Source organism: Rattus norvegicus, chromosome 13 (genome assembly GCF_021556685.1).
Source record: "Rattus norvegicus strain SHRSP/BbbUtx chromosome 13, alternate assembly SHRSP_T2T, whole genome shotgun sequence".
In the NCBI taxonomy this organism is placed as follows: Eukaryota; Metazoa; Chordata; class Mammalia; order Rodentia; family Muridae; genus Rattus; species Rattus norvegicus.
Genome location: NC_141546.1, coordinates 73,434,892 through 73,451,598, shown reverse-complemented (window position 1 = coordinate 73,451,598; position 16,707 = coordinate 73,434,892). Strand labels below are relative to the sequence as shown.

At 40.7% G+C, this 16,707-nt stretch overlaps 1 protein-coding gene and 1 long non-coding RNA gene across 2 annotated transcripts in view; both read left to right on the top strand.

Moving 5' to 3' along the window:
- Positions 1 to 12,310, top strand: part of Pappa2 (pappalysin 2) — a 274,186-nt gene extending 261,876 nt beyond the window's left edge. Inside the window, exons 22-23 of the mRNA NM_001427778.1 lie at positions 6,798 to 6,896; positions 8,887 to 12,310. Coding sequence (NP_001414707.1) covers positions 6,798 to 6,896; positions 8,887 to 8,961 — 174 coding nt within the window. The 3' untranslated portion in view covers positions 8,962 to 12,310. The remainder of the gene's footprint in view (positions 1 to 6,797; positions 6,897 to 8,886) is intronic.
- A 3,213-nt stretch (positions 12,311 to 15,523) lies between these two features.
- Positions 15,524 to 16,707, top strand: part of LOC148001714 (uncharacterized) — a 47,961-nt gene continuing 46,777 nt past the window's right edge. Inside the window, exon 1 of the long non-coding RNA XR_015636053.1 lies at positions 15,524 to 15,830. This is a non-coding gene — a long non-coding RNA (uncharacterized LOC148001714). The remainder of the gene's footprint in view (positions 15,831 to 16,707) is intronic.

The following is a 16,707-nucleotide window of genomic DNA, read 5'->3' as shown; positions in this document are numbered from 1 at the left end:
AAGATGGAAAGATCTCCCATGCTCATGGATTGGCAGGATTAATATAGTAAAAATGGCCATTTTACCAAAAGCAATCTACAGATTCAATGCAATCCCCATCAAAATACCAATCCAATTCTTCAAAGAGTTAGACAGAACAATTTGCAAATTCATCTGGAAGAACAAAAAACCCAGGATAGCTAAAGCTATCCTCAACAATAAAAGGACCTCAGGGGGAATCACTATCCCTGAACTCAAGCAGTATTACAGAGCAATAGTGATAAAAACTGCATGGTATTGGTACAGAGACAGACAGATAGACCAATGGAATAGAATTGAAGACCCAGAAATGAAGCCACACACCTATGGTCACTTGATTTTTGACAAAGGAGCCAAAACCATCCAATGGAAAAAAGATAGCATTTTCAGCAAATGGTGCTGGTTCAACTGGAGGGCAACATGTAGAAGAATGCAGATCGATCCATGCTTATCACCCTGTACAAAGCTTAAGTCCAAGTGGATCAAGGACCTCCACATCAAACCAGACACACTCAAACTAATAGAAGAAAAACTAGGGAAGCATCTGGAACACATGGGCACTGGAAAAAATTTCCTGAACAAAACACCAATGGCTTATGCTCTAAGATCAAGAATCGACAAATGGGATCTCATAAAACTGCAAAGCTTCTGTAAGGCAAAGGACACTGTGGTTAGGACAAAACGGCAACCAACAGATTGGGAAAAGATCTTTACCAATCCTACAACAGATAGAGGCCTTATATCCAAAATATACAAAGAACTCAAGAAGTTAGACCGCAGGGAAACAAATAACCCTATTAAAAAATGGGGTTCAGAGCTAAACAAAGAATTCACAGCTGAGGAATGCCGAATGGCTGAGAAACACCTAAAGAAATGTTCAACATCTTTACTCATAAGGGAAATGCAAATCAAAACAACCCTGAGATTTCACCTCACACCAGTGTGATTGGCTAAGATCAAAAACTCAGGTGACAGCAGATGCTGGCGAGGATGTGGAGAAAGAGGAACATTCCTCCATTGTTGGTGGGATTGCAGACTGGTAAAACCATTCTGGAAATCAGTCTGGAGGTTCCTCAGAAAATTGGACATTGAACTGCCTGAGGATCCAGCTATACCTCTCTTGGGCATATACCCAAAAGATGCCTCAACATATAAAAGAGACACGTGCTCCACTATGTTCATCGCAGCCTTACTTATAATAGCCAGAAAATGGAAAGAACCCAGATGCCCTTCAACAGAGGAATGGATACAGAAAATGTGGTACATCTACACAATGGAATATTACTCAGCTATCAAAAACAACGAGTTTATGAAATTCGTAGGCAAATGGTTGGAACTGGAAAATATCATCCTGAGTGAGCTAACCCAATCACAGAAAGACATACATGGTATGCACTCATTGATAAGTGGCTATTAGCCCAAATGCTTGAATTACCCTAGATCCCTAGAACAAACGAAACTCAAGACAGATGATCAAAATGTGAATGCTTCACTCCTTCTTTAAATGAGGAAAAAGAATACCCTTGGCAGGGAAGGGAGAGGCAAAGATTAAAACAGAGACTGAAGGAACACCCATTCAGAGCCTGCCCCACATGTGGCCCATACATATACAGCCACCCAATTAGACAAGATGGATGAAGCAAAGAAGTGCAGACCGACAGGAGCCAGATGTAGATCGCTCCTGAGAGACACAGCCAGAATACAGCAAATACAGAGGCGAATGCCAGCAGCAAACCACTGAACTGAGAATAGGTCCCCTATTGAAGGAATCAGAGAAAGAACTGGAAGAGCTTGAAGGGGCTCGAGACCCCAAAAGTACAACAATGCCAAGCAACCAGAGCTTCCAGGGACTAAGCCACTACCTAAAGACTATACATGGACTGACCCTGGACTCTGACCCCATAGGTAGCAATGAATATCCTAGTAAGAGCACCAGTGGAAGGGGAAGCCCTGGGTCCTGCTAAGACTGAACCCCCAGTGAACTAGTCTATGGGGGGAGGGCGGCAATGGGGGGAGGGTTGGGAGGGGAACACCCATAAGGAAGGGGAGGGGGGAGGGGGATGTTTGCCCGGAAACCGGGAAAGGGAATAACACTTGAAATGTATATAAGAAATACTCAAGTTAATAAAAAAAATTTTTAAAAAAAGTCTCACATCTTAATATCATTTTAATAGCAATTATATTTTAACATAATCTGGGAACACCCAAACATTGGAACCACATATTACAAGGCAAGGTTGAGAATGAAGATGGGCAAGATGTCATCACTATTGAAGAGCCAGAGAGTGGGGAAACTTGATCCACAGATCAGTCTGCGTTCTGGAGCTTAGTGTGGATGCCTCATCATAGCTTCTCTAGAAAGAGGTATCTTTGGAGCCCTGAGACAGGATTAATTAATATGAACAAATGGATGTGCTCTGATTTCTCATCTGTGTAACAGTAAACTTTTCCCAGAAATGACATATAGAGAGAAAACAGGGCTTGGTATCAGGTTAAAATTTAATGTCTACTTCTGGTTTAAGTCAGCCCTGTAAGTAGACAAGAATTTCTGCACCAAGGATCCCAGAGGGAGAGTGCTATCTGTTGAGTTCCAGCCTTGTTATTCACAAACAAGGATGGGGGCAGTTCGAACTGCCTTCCTAGAACATAGTTGGGGTCTTAGGTTCTATTGTAAGCCGCAGAAGAAAAAATCTTTGTATTGTTCAAGAAATGGCTGTGTTCCCAACCTATCAGTCAAAATTCATGAAACTCCCCTGAGTGTGGGCTCTGTGGCAGGCTGACTGAGGTCTCCTTCTCTACTGTCAACTTTCTTTGCCTTTGATAGCTCTTTCAGTCTCCTCTTCTCTGTGGCCTCATCTAGTCCTACAGTGTTCTCCTGAGAGGACAGACAAAGCAGACCCAGTCTCGCAAAGGGGATCCTCTCATTCCCTAAATCTGAGTCATGTTATTTCTCAGCCACATTTTAGTACTAGACCATCAAACTGTAGACTACTAACAGTGGCCATCCAGAAGAACTAGAGCTATATTTTCATTACGTAAGGAGATAAACAACTTCAGCAAAGTGGCTGGGTATAAAATTAACTCAAATAAATCAGTAGCCTTCATCTACACAAAAGAGAAACAAGCCAAGAAAGAAATTAGGGAAACAACACCCTTCATAATAGTCCCAAATAATATAAAGTACCTAGGTGTGACTTTAACCAAGCAAGTAAAAGATCTGTACAATAAAAACGTAAGCATTCCTATAAACATAATCCTGCATATATAGGTATAGAATCAAGAATGTTCACTTTGGCTCAATGACTACAACCACAGACAACAGACAGAACCACCATCTCTGTGGCTCAATCTGTTGGGGGAGGAGCCAAAAACAACAAATGTCTTTGGACACAAGGGGGATAACTCAATTGATTTACAAGAAACCTTCTATAATAATAGAATTAATAAAGACAAGATTGAATTTACTTTAGAATGTACCTTCTAAAACCTATATAGATAGAATAAACTGGCATGTGTTCCAAGTGTACTTTTGTTGACTGTTTATCTGATTGTCTCATTTTCTTGCAATACAATTGCCACCTACCATCAAGAGGCCAGTAAGATAAGCATTTCTGTAACAATTAAAATGGTTACCATAAAGGGACTGCATCATAAGAAGAGCAACTCAAGCACTGCCTTTGATATAAGAATACATTTTAGTTATAATCTATAAGCTTGAAATTCTGTCTCAATGTTAGATAACAAGCAAAAGGCATATGTGTTTGCATGTATATGCATGTGTATGTGTACTTGCACATGCATCACAGAAACCATATTTAGTAAAGAATAAATCTTTCTGGACACTGAGAAGAATTAATGTTCATATGATGACTTTTTGCTGTATAAATAGCTACATTGAGTAGATTTTTTTCTTGATTACATGATTAAAGTGAAATTGAAAAAGAGACCTCTAAGAAGTGAGCTTCAGATTTTTAAAAAGTTCACTTACACAGGATACCTTCCAGTATAAATGAGTAGTACATTCTAGGCAGGAAAAGGTACACAGGACTGAAACCATCCCAGCACTCTCTCTTGGGGAGTAGCTTTAAGAGAGGAATTGTGTAATGATCCTGACATCTTCAGCTGTTGAACTGGAAGTCCACTCTATCCAATCTTTGAATGCTTTCAAACGTTGGATCAATCAATCATTTTTCCTTTTCCCTCTTTTCCTTTGTAGCTTTGAATTCAAACAGTCTTCTCAGGCACATGTTGCTATAGGAGACTCTGTTTGTTGAGGGTGGAGTGGTTGGTTTTGGCATGTTAGGGGAGGGGCAATTAATTCTAATAGGTATTTAGTATATTAAGCACTTGATTCTTTCCAATATTTCTCTGTATTTATAGTGCCCCCTTTTTATAAGTTCCTTCCTCTCTCTAGGTTCCTTTAGGAGTAAAAAATAAACATCTCTTAGAAATCAATGCAATAGAAGCCCAGTGAGCCCTAGAGAAGATCACCTAGGGCTCACTGCTTCATCATGGATTCCCTTATTTTTGTTACACAAGAAGCTATCCATGGTAAAGGTGTTACAAGGAACAGGATTTTTACCTAATATTACTCAGGATTCTTTCCTAAAGCCATTTAAAGGTATAGGCTGGAGCGGGGTGAATGGCTCTATTTGTAATTTTTTATTACAAGCATAATGGCCTCAGTTTGGTTTCAGAATCCCTGTTAAAAACAAACAAACTGGGTTTTGTGGCACACACATTTAATACTAGTGTTATGGAGGCAGAAACAGGCAGATTTCTAAGGCTCTCTGCCCTTGCATACTTGGTAAGTTTCACTTGAAAATAATAACAAAACCAAAAACAATAAAAACACAAATGGTACCAGTGGAATGATACCTAAAATTGTCCTCTCATCTCCCATCTCCGCAAGGATGCATGCATGCATTGGCATGAACTTAAATATACATACATACATACATACATACATACATACATACATACATACATACACAGAGTATAAGCTTTTTTTTTTTTTAAGGACGACATCCTCTCCATTCTAAAGAGCATGCTAATACATGCAGAAGTGGAGAGATATGTGATGTGAAATTTTATAATTATAGCAATTATATAAACAGTAAAAAGGGAGCTGATCAACTTTGGCCAATTAATTAATCAAGGTTGGAGGAAGAGTATTTAGTACTAGGTGGGTAAGTTATTCTCTAAGCACTTGAAAGAGGAAAAGGAGACTGAAGGATCTTAAAAGATGGATCTGGTCCCTAAGTCATGATTCTGTAGTCATCTCAAGCTTTCAGGGACAAAAGTATCTGCTCCCGTGTGAAAGACAAATGTTCATCTTTGAATCTCTGTCTTTTCTCTCAGAGAGGCCTGTGTTGCAAATAGAATTTATTTCCTTTCTACTTTGAGCTGACATGGCCATCAAGCTGTGTGACAGCTTCCCTATAAGGAGCACCTTTTCAATGGTTAGTAAATGGGTATACAGCTGGAATGAGATGTTCACATGACCTCAGGACCCCACAGAATAAATCAAAACACTGAAGTAATGCCTTGGATGAGCTTGTCCTGACTCAACTCATTTGCTGAACATTATTTCATATCCATTATAGAATTGAGTTATCTGTTTCATCAAAGCATGATGGACCGTGGGATCCATAATCCATAATCTTTGTATTTGACATTTAAGAAGGGTAGGGGACAAGTGGTCTTCATGTGTAATTCAAAGGTGGTCTCGGGACATCAAAATTCTGTGATCCAAAGAACTTGTCCATAAGATGAATCCTAAGGGTTTACATTTGGGCATGAGCTGGAGAGGGTAAGCCAGGGACATGGTGCAAGTAGGCTGGCAGATAAAACCTCCTAGATGCTGTATGGTTTACTTTCTTCAAGAGGTAGCTCTCTGGAGAAGCAATATATTGGTCTGCTGAACTGTTTTTATTTTTTTTAACTGCTTGCTGCTGGTCTTATCATTCTTTCTCTTTTGGGGTGAAACACTCCATTAACTCTGGTTTAGTCCGGGCCCTTTTCCCATTTTGGTTCCTGTTAACTGATGGCAGTAACAAGGGTGTATGGAAATAATTCAGCCCTCTCTGCTCAAATGCTATGTCTAGCTGCTGGGAGTCAGGTAGCTAGCTTTACATGTGTCACACTGGGTGCCAGTCCTGGTGTCCTTAACATGGGATCACTTTCACCTTGGACAGACAACATACATATCACCATAGCACCTGAGGTCTGCTAGAGTCTCTAAGTGCCAGGCTTCAGCAAACCAAGAGACGGGCGTAAAAATGAAATAAAGTTAACATTATGGGCAAGATATGTGACAAATGATGCCTAACTCTGCCTGACCCTGGCTATGTGATTGTGGAGATTATTATCATCTATATACATTTCTTTTTTTCACATTGATAAAACCAACATTGCCACAAACACTGGCTTTTTAAAAAAATTAGTAGAATTAAAATGTAGAAGTATAATGTACATGCTATAGAGATGTGTTATTACAAGAAAGCTAAAGTAACTGATCAGAGCATTTAATGATACAAGCAGAACTTACCCTAGGCCAGAAGCAGTTGCTCAATGTGAAATCAGACAATGCCTTGGACAGGAAGGGTTTTTTTTTTCTATAAGCTTTTCAATGTTTTGAGAATGTTTTGCCTTTTGGATACTCATCCACAATCTCTTGAGTATTCTGTGAATTTGGTTGAAGTCGGTTAGAGGTGATTCGGGGGAGAAGGAAAGGGACCCATGGAGCTACACAGGACACTGACTTTGTCTCTTCACAGCCTTTCCAAGCAGACGGTTGGTGTGACACTATCAATAACCGGGCCTACTGCAACTATGATGGGGGAGACTGCTGCTCCTCCACACTCTCTTCCAAGAAGGTAAATGGAGCACCTCGGATGGGTGGAAAGGCCATGGCTCCAGAACTAGTGGGGCTTTGCTGTCTCTCCTTCATGGTACATAACTGTTTCACACCCAGTCATTACGAGGGGACTACAAGGGGGTAAACACTGGAGTTTATGAAGTGATTAGGAGATGAAGTGATTAGGAGATTAGGTGGTGAGTGTGGCTTATTAACTGCCAATATAGTTGCCCATTGGGCCAGCAATGCCTTCTGATGCTTTTAGTCTCCTGCCTACTTACCAGTGCCCAGACAAAAGATTATCTTTCTTCCTTAAAGTTTCCCAGTTATCCCTTATCTTTGTAATGAAATCAAAGCTTCAGTAGTCCTATATGCTCTGTTACTAATATATCATAGGAATGTGTTAATAGCTACCTGGACCACTCTCAGAACCAGATCAGTAATACCCCTTTACCTGATATTCTTTGTCCCTCTTATTCTTGGTTCTGTTAGATCAATAGATACCTTCCCTATGTCTATAAAATTGAGTGAGCTGAAGAATTCCCATGTTATGAGTAAAAATCCAAGTGCTCTGAGGATATTTGAAGCTAATTGGCAAATTCGAAAGCTTTAAGATATGTAGATGTTACTTCCTTCTTTATATGTATCTCCATAATAAAGCCATGATTAAGTATATACAGACTGGAGTACCATATACAGTTTTTCCCTCCCAGTCACTTACTGTGTGCCAGGCACTATGCTCAGCTTTTCATATGAGCAAAGTGACTTAACATGGAGGAGTGCTTAACCACTCATTAAATCATTAACCAATTTGGGCCTCTGTTTCTCTGCAAACTAATCAATCTTGAACCAAGAGAAACAAATCATGAACTTTGATCTGAAGTCAGAAAGCAGGTCAGTCACTTTCTATTCTTACTTGTGGAAAAGCTACTCCACGAGCTTATGTGTACACAGGAAGACATAGCCCCCTAGGAAGGAGTCACTAAATTCCCTCAAATTCATCTCTGCAAACCTGGGACTTTTCTATGAATTTTAGTGCCTCTGGCCAACAGACAGAAAAACTGAGGTTCTAAAGGCACATTATTTTACCTCTCTACTGACTCTATATCATGTTTTATTTCACATGTGCCAACAATCTTGCAGATAGTCACTAAACCCATCCCTTTAATGCATCTTCACTAATATGTGACATTTCTGTTCATCTCATTTAATCATAGTACCCAAAAGGTTCAATATTTACCACTCTCATGTCTCAACGTTGTCTTTTATTTTAATTATAGACACACAAAGGGAATTGCTTATTTGACACTAACAGTATATGCAGGACAAAAGCAACTTTTTCTGCACCACCTCTCTGAAATGGGAGAGGGATAACTGCATAGAAGTGAGATAACAGCCACACACAATGGGAAGGGAGATGCAATGCCTCACAACCCCAACGTATATCCTAGGCTCAAAAAGGGAAAAATGACATACATAAGAAGATGTCACAGATGATCCCACTGCTCCAAGAGCATAGAGAAATCAGAAACATTAACATTTAGGAATCCTGGGCTAATGTGTGGCAGCCATTGCTCTGAGTTAAGTCAGTTCTAGTCTTCCTCATAAGGAGAAAGTGCTAACATTCATTTTTATGTCTATGAGAATTACAACAAAAAATAACTAGATATTATCAGTATTATTAGTAGTTATTCCAACAATAGTTATAGGTATAGAGCAAGGTATAAATGTGTTAAACCATTCATTTGATCCAACCACACAAATGTTCTCTGGAGGGTAGTACTGATGTGTCTTCTCACCTTATAGAGGAAGAAAGGAAGATATGAAGGATTGCCCTGCCTAAAATGACATGGTATTAATAAGAGAACCCAGTGTTAATTACAGGTCTCTGATGTGAACCCCATTCTCATACTTCTTATAGTACCAAGTGAGGAAAATTAAAGCCAGTTGAAAATTGGGACACTTGGCCCAAAAAATGGATGATTTCATCTTCCTGTTCACTCCCCTAGGTCATTCCATTTGCTGCTGACTGTGACTCGGATGAATGCACCTGTCGAGATCCCAAGGCAGAAGAAAACCAGTAACTCAAGGACCAGAGCCCACTTCCTCTGCCCTGGAGGCAGACTAAAAGAGAGGCTCCCATAGCAGGATGCAAAGGGTGAATGAACAATGCAGGTCCCATGGTGGAAGGAGAGTCTAGAACAGAGCCTTTAAGAAATGCAAGAGAAAGTTTGTAGGTGCCAATTAATGCATTAAGTAGTCCAAGTAGGGAGGGATTATAGGTAAACATTTCTGTAAAAGGACAACTGATTAGAAATGGAAGGAGAAATTGATGGACAAGACCCCTCCCCCATCTGTACTCAACTCCGTCCTTCTCTCAACTCTTAATCTCCTCCCCACTCTGCACGCTGTCAGTGGCTCAGCCCCACCTACCATGTAAACCAATATCAAAGTATTAGAAGGTAAGCTGCCAAGGGACTCAGTCAATCCCCATCGCAGATGGACTGTCTGTCATCTTTCCGGGCTCATCTACTCCAGACTGACCCTTTGCCTTTCTTTTGTGTGGTCTCTCTCAAATAATGAGGTTAGCTATTTCTTTATGAGTATTTAAACATAATTATATAAATATATTATATATTATATTTTTTTGCTGTTTACTAAGCTACAGATTATCCATTGTTCCACAAATGCTGCTGTGAAGTTCATGTCCAGAGGGATACTGAAGCTTCGAGGACAGAAAGAAAGGTTCTTTTGCCTTCCTCCCATAGATAGGCTTGGAGGGTCGGATGGGGAGAAGAGAGTTGATGGAATTCTGGATGCTGGCCTGTCAGTTGATCATCATTTTATGACCTGGGAGCTGGGCCTACTGAAGGGAGATAGACTTGGCATGCTAAGAACAAAAGGCATGGAAAGTTACAAATGGGAACCTATTTGGCAGTAGGTCCAGGAGAGATAGACAATGGTTTCTAAGTATCTATCAAAAGGAGCATACAAACTCTTCTATGCTTCTCAGAATGCACGGTTGGAATTGGTAAAGACCAGGGTCTTTTCCACTTCTCCATGTATCTAGTCCAAGTGTAGCTGCCAGCCAGCCAGCCAGCCAGCCAGCCAGCCAGCCAAAAAGTTTGTATTAGGTCTCATTCTCTGAACATCAGGCTTACAGGAACTTACACCCTCTTCATACTTGGCCAGTTAGTGTCTCTTCTTGCTGCAAGTCTCAAAGCCTGGCCATCGTTCACAGCCACATCACCAACTGTTGATTTTTTCTGAGAAAAGAAAATGCTTTGGAAATTTGGAATTGGGATGGGGTAGGGGAGGGAAGATAAGATATGAAAGAACTGGGAACTGGAAGAGCAAAAGGCTGTCAGAGAGGTGAAAGGTCAGAGAGGTGAGAGGTCAAGATTAAATGAGATCTGAGAATAAGAGGATGGAATGAGTGAACAAGCCCCTGTTCTAAGTCTCCAAAAGAGGCCAGAGATCCTTCGAGCAATGAGATAAATCTTATTCAAGTCCAAGGCATGAAGTCTGTGGCCCAGTAAGCAACATGTGGAGCGAGGGTGACACACTGTGGGGAGAAAGAAGAATTTCAACGATTTCGGGTCCATGTTGTCTTTACCATTTCTTGTTCAGTAGATGTATGGTCTATGCACAGAACAGTCACACTAACACTTCTCTGTCCATGAATCTTAAGCTCATATTTTCCATTGGGTCTGGCCTAGGTATGTTTTCCTATAACAGTTTCTGAATCACACATAGAAAGAGAGTTAGGACATAGTTTCTTTCTTTTAACAATGGTCTTGTCCTCTTACAAAGGCTCTGAGATCTGTCTCCCCTAATTTTTTTCTCCAGTGGAAACTTAAGATCAGGAAAAACTTGGAGTCACTTCTGGTATTTCCAAAACCTTTCCTCCTGTTTCTCCTACTCTTTCATCATCAAGGCTGAAGCCTTGAATCTATAGAATGAGAAAGGAAACATTATTTATCATTATCAGCACATTACCCCTGCTCTGCATGAAGAGCAATATTCTGTAGTGATTGGGGATATAGCAATATACATATAGTTACCTGTGCATGAGTGGAATGTGCACAACAAAGCCATTGAGAAAGGCAGTGTTAGTTCTCTATTCCTAGCAATAAGGTAAGCAGTGCTTAAATGCTGCTTACTGACTAGGTCGCTTACTGACTAGGTCATGCCATCTGTCAAGCAAAACAATTCATATTCTGGATCCTGATAAATTTAATATGGAAAGGACCATAGAAAAACTTATATTAGCTACTAAATATTTCAATTCATATTTCTCTGGATCCTGCTAAGTTTAAAATGAAAAGACCAATAGAAAAGTTTAGATTCTCTACTAAATACACACACACCCCACAACCCCCCCACACCACACTTCTCCACACACACACACCCTACACCATACCATACACACACACACACACACACACACACACACACACACACACACACACCACAAATTGTTTCCTTGGAGAAGCATTCACATTGCTGGAAATGTATCAACTTTTACCTTGGGCAAATCCTGAAAGAGACAGAGGCAGAGAGATGGCAATAGTTACCTTACACAGCTCAGTGCAGTGAGGCTGTCACTCCCAAAAACACTCCTGAGCTCAGAGTGCCCACCAGCGTACATCTATGGTCTGTCTCTTCATTAAGTCCATTAAGAGTAACAGAGAGGACATTTCTATCCCATGCTTCACTTTAAGATACTTTGTTCTTTTTTTGGCAACATTTATTCCACCCTGGGAAGCCAAGAGGACCGTTTCTCTTGGTGTGTGCAAAGCTCTCCAGGCTGAAGGCCATTTAGCCATAATCAGCTAGAGACAGAGGCAAGCAGTCATGTCTAGACTTTGTCTCTAGGCTCCAGTGTTTAAAGAAACTTAAGTCTCTAATAAAGAAAATGATCAGAGATCCCAGGGACAACTCATGTTTGCCCCCAGGTGATTGTATTCTGTTCTTAGACATCCATGATGTCATTCATCACACTCCACAGAGGTTCCTCTGTCTGCTTCTTTCTTCCATAGTCACCTGTCTGTTTCTTCTTGTTCCTGGTAACCAGAGTTTTGAGGTCCACATGGACAAAGGGGGGCTGACTTCAATAGTTAGTATGGCAGCCTTCAATCACAAATACAGAAAAGAGGGCAGCAGGGGCAATGAGCAGATCCTGGCAAAGAAGGCAGCGAGTAGAGTCTTGGTTCTTTCCTTCCCTTTCCAACATTACAAGGCCTTGGTCTTTGACACATCGTCTACTGTGTGTGATCACCATTGAGTGTGTCAGTTAGCACCCAAGGGGACAGTTTGATGGAAAACACAGTGAAAGGGGCTGATCTACTGTATTGTAATGTAAAACAGCTACATTCAGTATTTTATAAGATTATAAAACATTCATTAAAAAATCAGCACATAAAATATGAAGTGCATTTGGTGTCTTATTCTTTGTTTCAATGATTTCATTATTTCAGAGTCACTTTTCATTGGCCTAAACCAGACCCATATTTTCCTTTATTGGCTGGTCATTCCCTGCAGTCACTTGAAAACTATTTGTTATATAAATAGGTTATGAAAGAGATATAAACATGGGGATCCACAGGAAGAGATGACATTTACCAAGGTAGAGTGTGTGACAGTGATGCCAAGTGTCTTGTGAGCTGTGAAACAATGCTCAAGAAGAATCATTTAGATTTCAGGCGCAGGAAGCATCATTGCTAGGTGCCAAGAGGAGGTGGCGTTTGGGTCCATTATTGGACATCAGTGAGGCATCCAGCTTAGCTGAAACTCAGAACTAAATTCATAGGTACACGGCAGTTGGTAAACATAATCTTATTTAATTCTGAGGGGGTGGAGAGTCTGAAAAATCACATATTCTCACTTCACAGATGAGAACACCAACCACCAGTCTGGAGAAGAAAGTTCTACCAGATGACTAAACTAGCTTCAAGCCTGGCTTGTGAGATACTGAGGTGTAAAAAAAAATAAAATAAGTAGCGAGCAATAAGAAAGGAGGAGGTGATGGGCGGGGCCAGAGGTGATAGGCGGGGCCAGAGGTGATAGGCAGGGTCAGAGGTGATGGGTGGGGTCAGAGGTGATGGGTCGTGTCAGAGGCTATGCCACCACCTCCTGTGATGCTATCATCTCTGAGGGGAAAAGGGAGCCAGTAGAGCAAGTTTTGGAGCAAGAACATTAATTATTATTAATTATTATCCTTTTATGAACGTTGCCTGATGACCAGACAGATAATTAGTTAGAAGTGTCACAGAAAGCCTGAGGTCAGCACCCCACAGGAGACTTCTACACCTGGGACCAAAACGCTAAATTCTCTGGTCATGCTAGACACAGTTGGAAAGGCCTGTTGGGTTACCTACCTGACACCTGGGACGACATGAAGAAGAGGTGGCTGGAAACATAACCCTGGGCTGTGAGAAAGGGGGTTGTGGTTGGAAGTAAGCATTGTATTAAAAAACAGGAATGATTCCCTGGCATTATCTGCAGTGTCTTCCTGAGATTTCTGGCTGTGTGTGAGGGGAAATCACTTTTGCTTTTGCTATTCTACAAGTGAAGAAACCAAGTGATGGAGAGCCTATTAGAAATTGAAAGTATATGTAGTTATAAGTACTGCAGGTTTCACAGGACTCCAGATTTTGTTTTTGCTTTGTTTTGTTCTTTGTTCTTAAACATAATGTGTTCTGTTATATCATATGTAAACCAGTAGACCCAAGAGTAAACCCAGACCCTACTGCAATGAGAAAGGTCACATCTTTTCATGTTTGTGTTTGAAAGGTACACACATTTCCCTATGGTTTATTTAGTCTTTATTTTCTCTCCACCTGCTCTCTATGTTAAATGGTAGGGAATCCTCCTTGAGCCCCGGCCCTCTCATATGCTAGGCCCTGAGTATAAGCAGATGCCCTTGAATATGCCAGTTAGGACAGCTGGGCAGAAACATCTGGCAAGGTTTCATTCTTCTTAATAGCATTCCCCAGGGAAAGTCTGGTTCTCACTGACTGACAAATTGAAGTGACATGATTCGTCATCCGTTAGCTGAGAGCCTTGAGCTAAGACACCTGCACTTTCATTTAGGTCACTCAGGTGATGAGAAGCTCAGGGGTGGAAGAAACTCTGAGCAGAATGCTTTACACTTCGAAACTGCTCCAATGAATCTCTGGACCTGGTGTTCTAGTCACTGTGTGTGTGTGTGTGTGTGTGTGTGTGTGCGCGCGCACATGCATATTCATATATGTGAGTGTATATACATATGTTGGTATACATGTATGTATGTACATGTGAAGGCCAGAGGACACCTTAGACATTGTTCACCAAGCACTATCCACCTTTTCCTTTTGGGACAGGGTCTCTCCCTGGCCTGGGACTTGTCAATAAGCTAGGCTTTCTGGCAGTGAGTCCCAGGGGTCTATTTATCCCCAGTTCCCAGTGCTGGAATTACAAATGGCCACCACCATTCCTGGGGAATGGATATCTGGTCACTGTGCTTGCAACGGAAGCATTTTATAGAGTGAGATTTCTTCCCAGCCCCTGAATCATATTTATTTTTACGTCCTTTATTTTGCTTTTTGCTTTTTCGTTTTTAGAGCTAGAGACAGAGAGACACACAGAGAATGACCAAGGGAGACAAAGAGCACACAGTTGGGTGGAGGGAGCGTCAGAGAGGACTTGGAGGTGGGGAAAGAATGTGATCACGATAACTGCCTGAAAAAAAATTAGAGAATACCACTGACTCCCACTCTTTGATATTTTTAAAAGGGTTATGTATTCATAATGATCTTTGCCAGTAAACTCTCTGTATGATTCTTATATTTCTCCTGCAAAAACGCAAGCTTGACTTAGAGAGTAGATGCTTGTTCTCAAGTCTGTCAAATTGACTTTCCCAATCAGAATCCAGACTGGCGGTCAGTGTACTGACCTGCTCCATTCACTTTCTTACTGATGGTCATTTTGCTTTTTTGTTTTGTTTTGTTTTTTGCTTTTATTTGTTTTACTGATCCTGCTACCACATTTTTAGGTAGCATTGCTACTGTTAGTAAGAGCTGGTGTGACAATGGCGGAGTATATTCTTGGGAAAAAAAATCTACCAGTTTAAGCTGTGTGATGTTTCCAATGAATATTTTAAAACTTCTAAGTTCTGCAAGACAGTTCTGAGCAACTGCAATTTGGTAATGATTTTACAATCAAATTTTCTTCTAAGGATAATTTAATATAGTCAAGCTTCCTTTTCTTTGTCCTTGTCTACATAAAAGTCATTTGTTTGAATACAAATAAAATCATATAAAGAGAGAGTGTTGACATTGTCGTGACTACCCATCGTGCATCAATTCGCCTTTTCTCTCCACTAGGTAGCCTGTTATCTAAATGCTACTACCTTTAAATGTTTATAAACATTCAAGTAACATGCTTACATCTCACAGGAACTCTCAAAATTACAAAATGCCCTGATGTTATAATTTATATACAGCTGCGTGTCCTCTAAAGGAAACGCCAAATTGTTAGGATACAAATGGCTTCCGAGTATTGACGCTGTCTGTGATCAATCAACAGCCATGCAAAACATCCAAGTGCTTTTCACTCTGGGAAACACTGCTCATATCTTTTTCACTTTAACTGAGACTCTGTCCTAGGGAATCCAGGGACAGGAATGATTTTCTTCCTTCCCAGAGGCTGATCTTCAAGGATAGACACCCGGCAAAGAGAAATTTGAGTTCTGGCTGCAACACTCACTGGATAAACATCTAGTTACTGACTCTTTCTGAGCATCAGGCTCCTGACTGCCCACTCCTTTCAGTGCCAGGCAGGCAGGCATTAAGGAGTGTGTGCTGACAATGACGAGAGTCGTGTACTGTCCCAGAAGTTGGAATGCGGAGAAGCTCGAGAAATTGGCTCTGTGTGGATTCTAAAGACCTTCAAGTCTCCAAGCAACCCACCTGTGAGTCTGATATTAGAGGACTGTTGGGAAATGTGGCCTCATTAGTTATATGCTTAGGAGACTAAGGGCATATGGTGACTCCCGAGTAGTTGGGCCAAGAGATGTTCTAGCCCACTGATCCAGGGAGAAGAAAATTGGATTTGTAGGGTAGTCATGGTAAAACTCAACACTGAGGAAAGGAAACAGGCTTAGGGGAAATTCTTAGGAGTTGGAAAACCATATTTATAATGCAATTGGAACCTGACTAGAAAATGGCATTAGTTGTGTAAAATTCTGGTTATTTTCCTCAAAAGACGAGTGATTGAATACTTAATGTATCTGTTTTATAGACTAGCCCTGCCCAATGTAGACTTTTACAATGTTCTATATTTGAGTTATTCAATATAACAGCCATCACACACATCTTGCTATGTAGTGTATAAAAAATGATTAATGAGACAGAAGAAATTAATCCTCCTGTATATTACTTTATTCTAGGTATTTAAATATGAACAGCCAAATATGTAACTAGGGGATACCTTGCTGGAATACACAGTTGTAGAATGTTATAAATATCATTTCATTTGTTTTTTAAATATATGCTGGGTGTGCTTGTTTGCTTTAATTTCCACAATACTTGTCTTAGTTAGGGTTACTATTGCTATGATAAAGCATCATGACCAAAACCAGATTTATTTGGTTTACGCTTCCACATCGTAGTCTCATATCTATGTCAGGACGGGAATTCAGGTAGGGCTGCAACCCGAAGGCAGGAGCTGATTCAGTGGGCATGGAAGAGTTCTGCTTATTGACTTGCTCTCCATGGTGTGCTCAGCCTGCTTTCTTGTAGAACCCAGGACAACCAGCCCATGGATGACACCAGCCAATACCACTAATG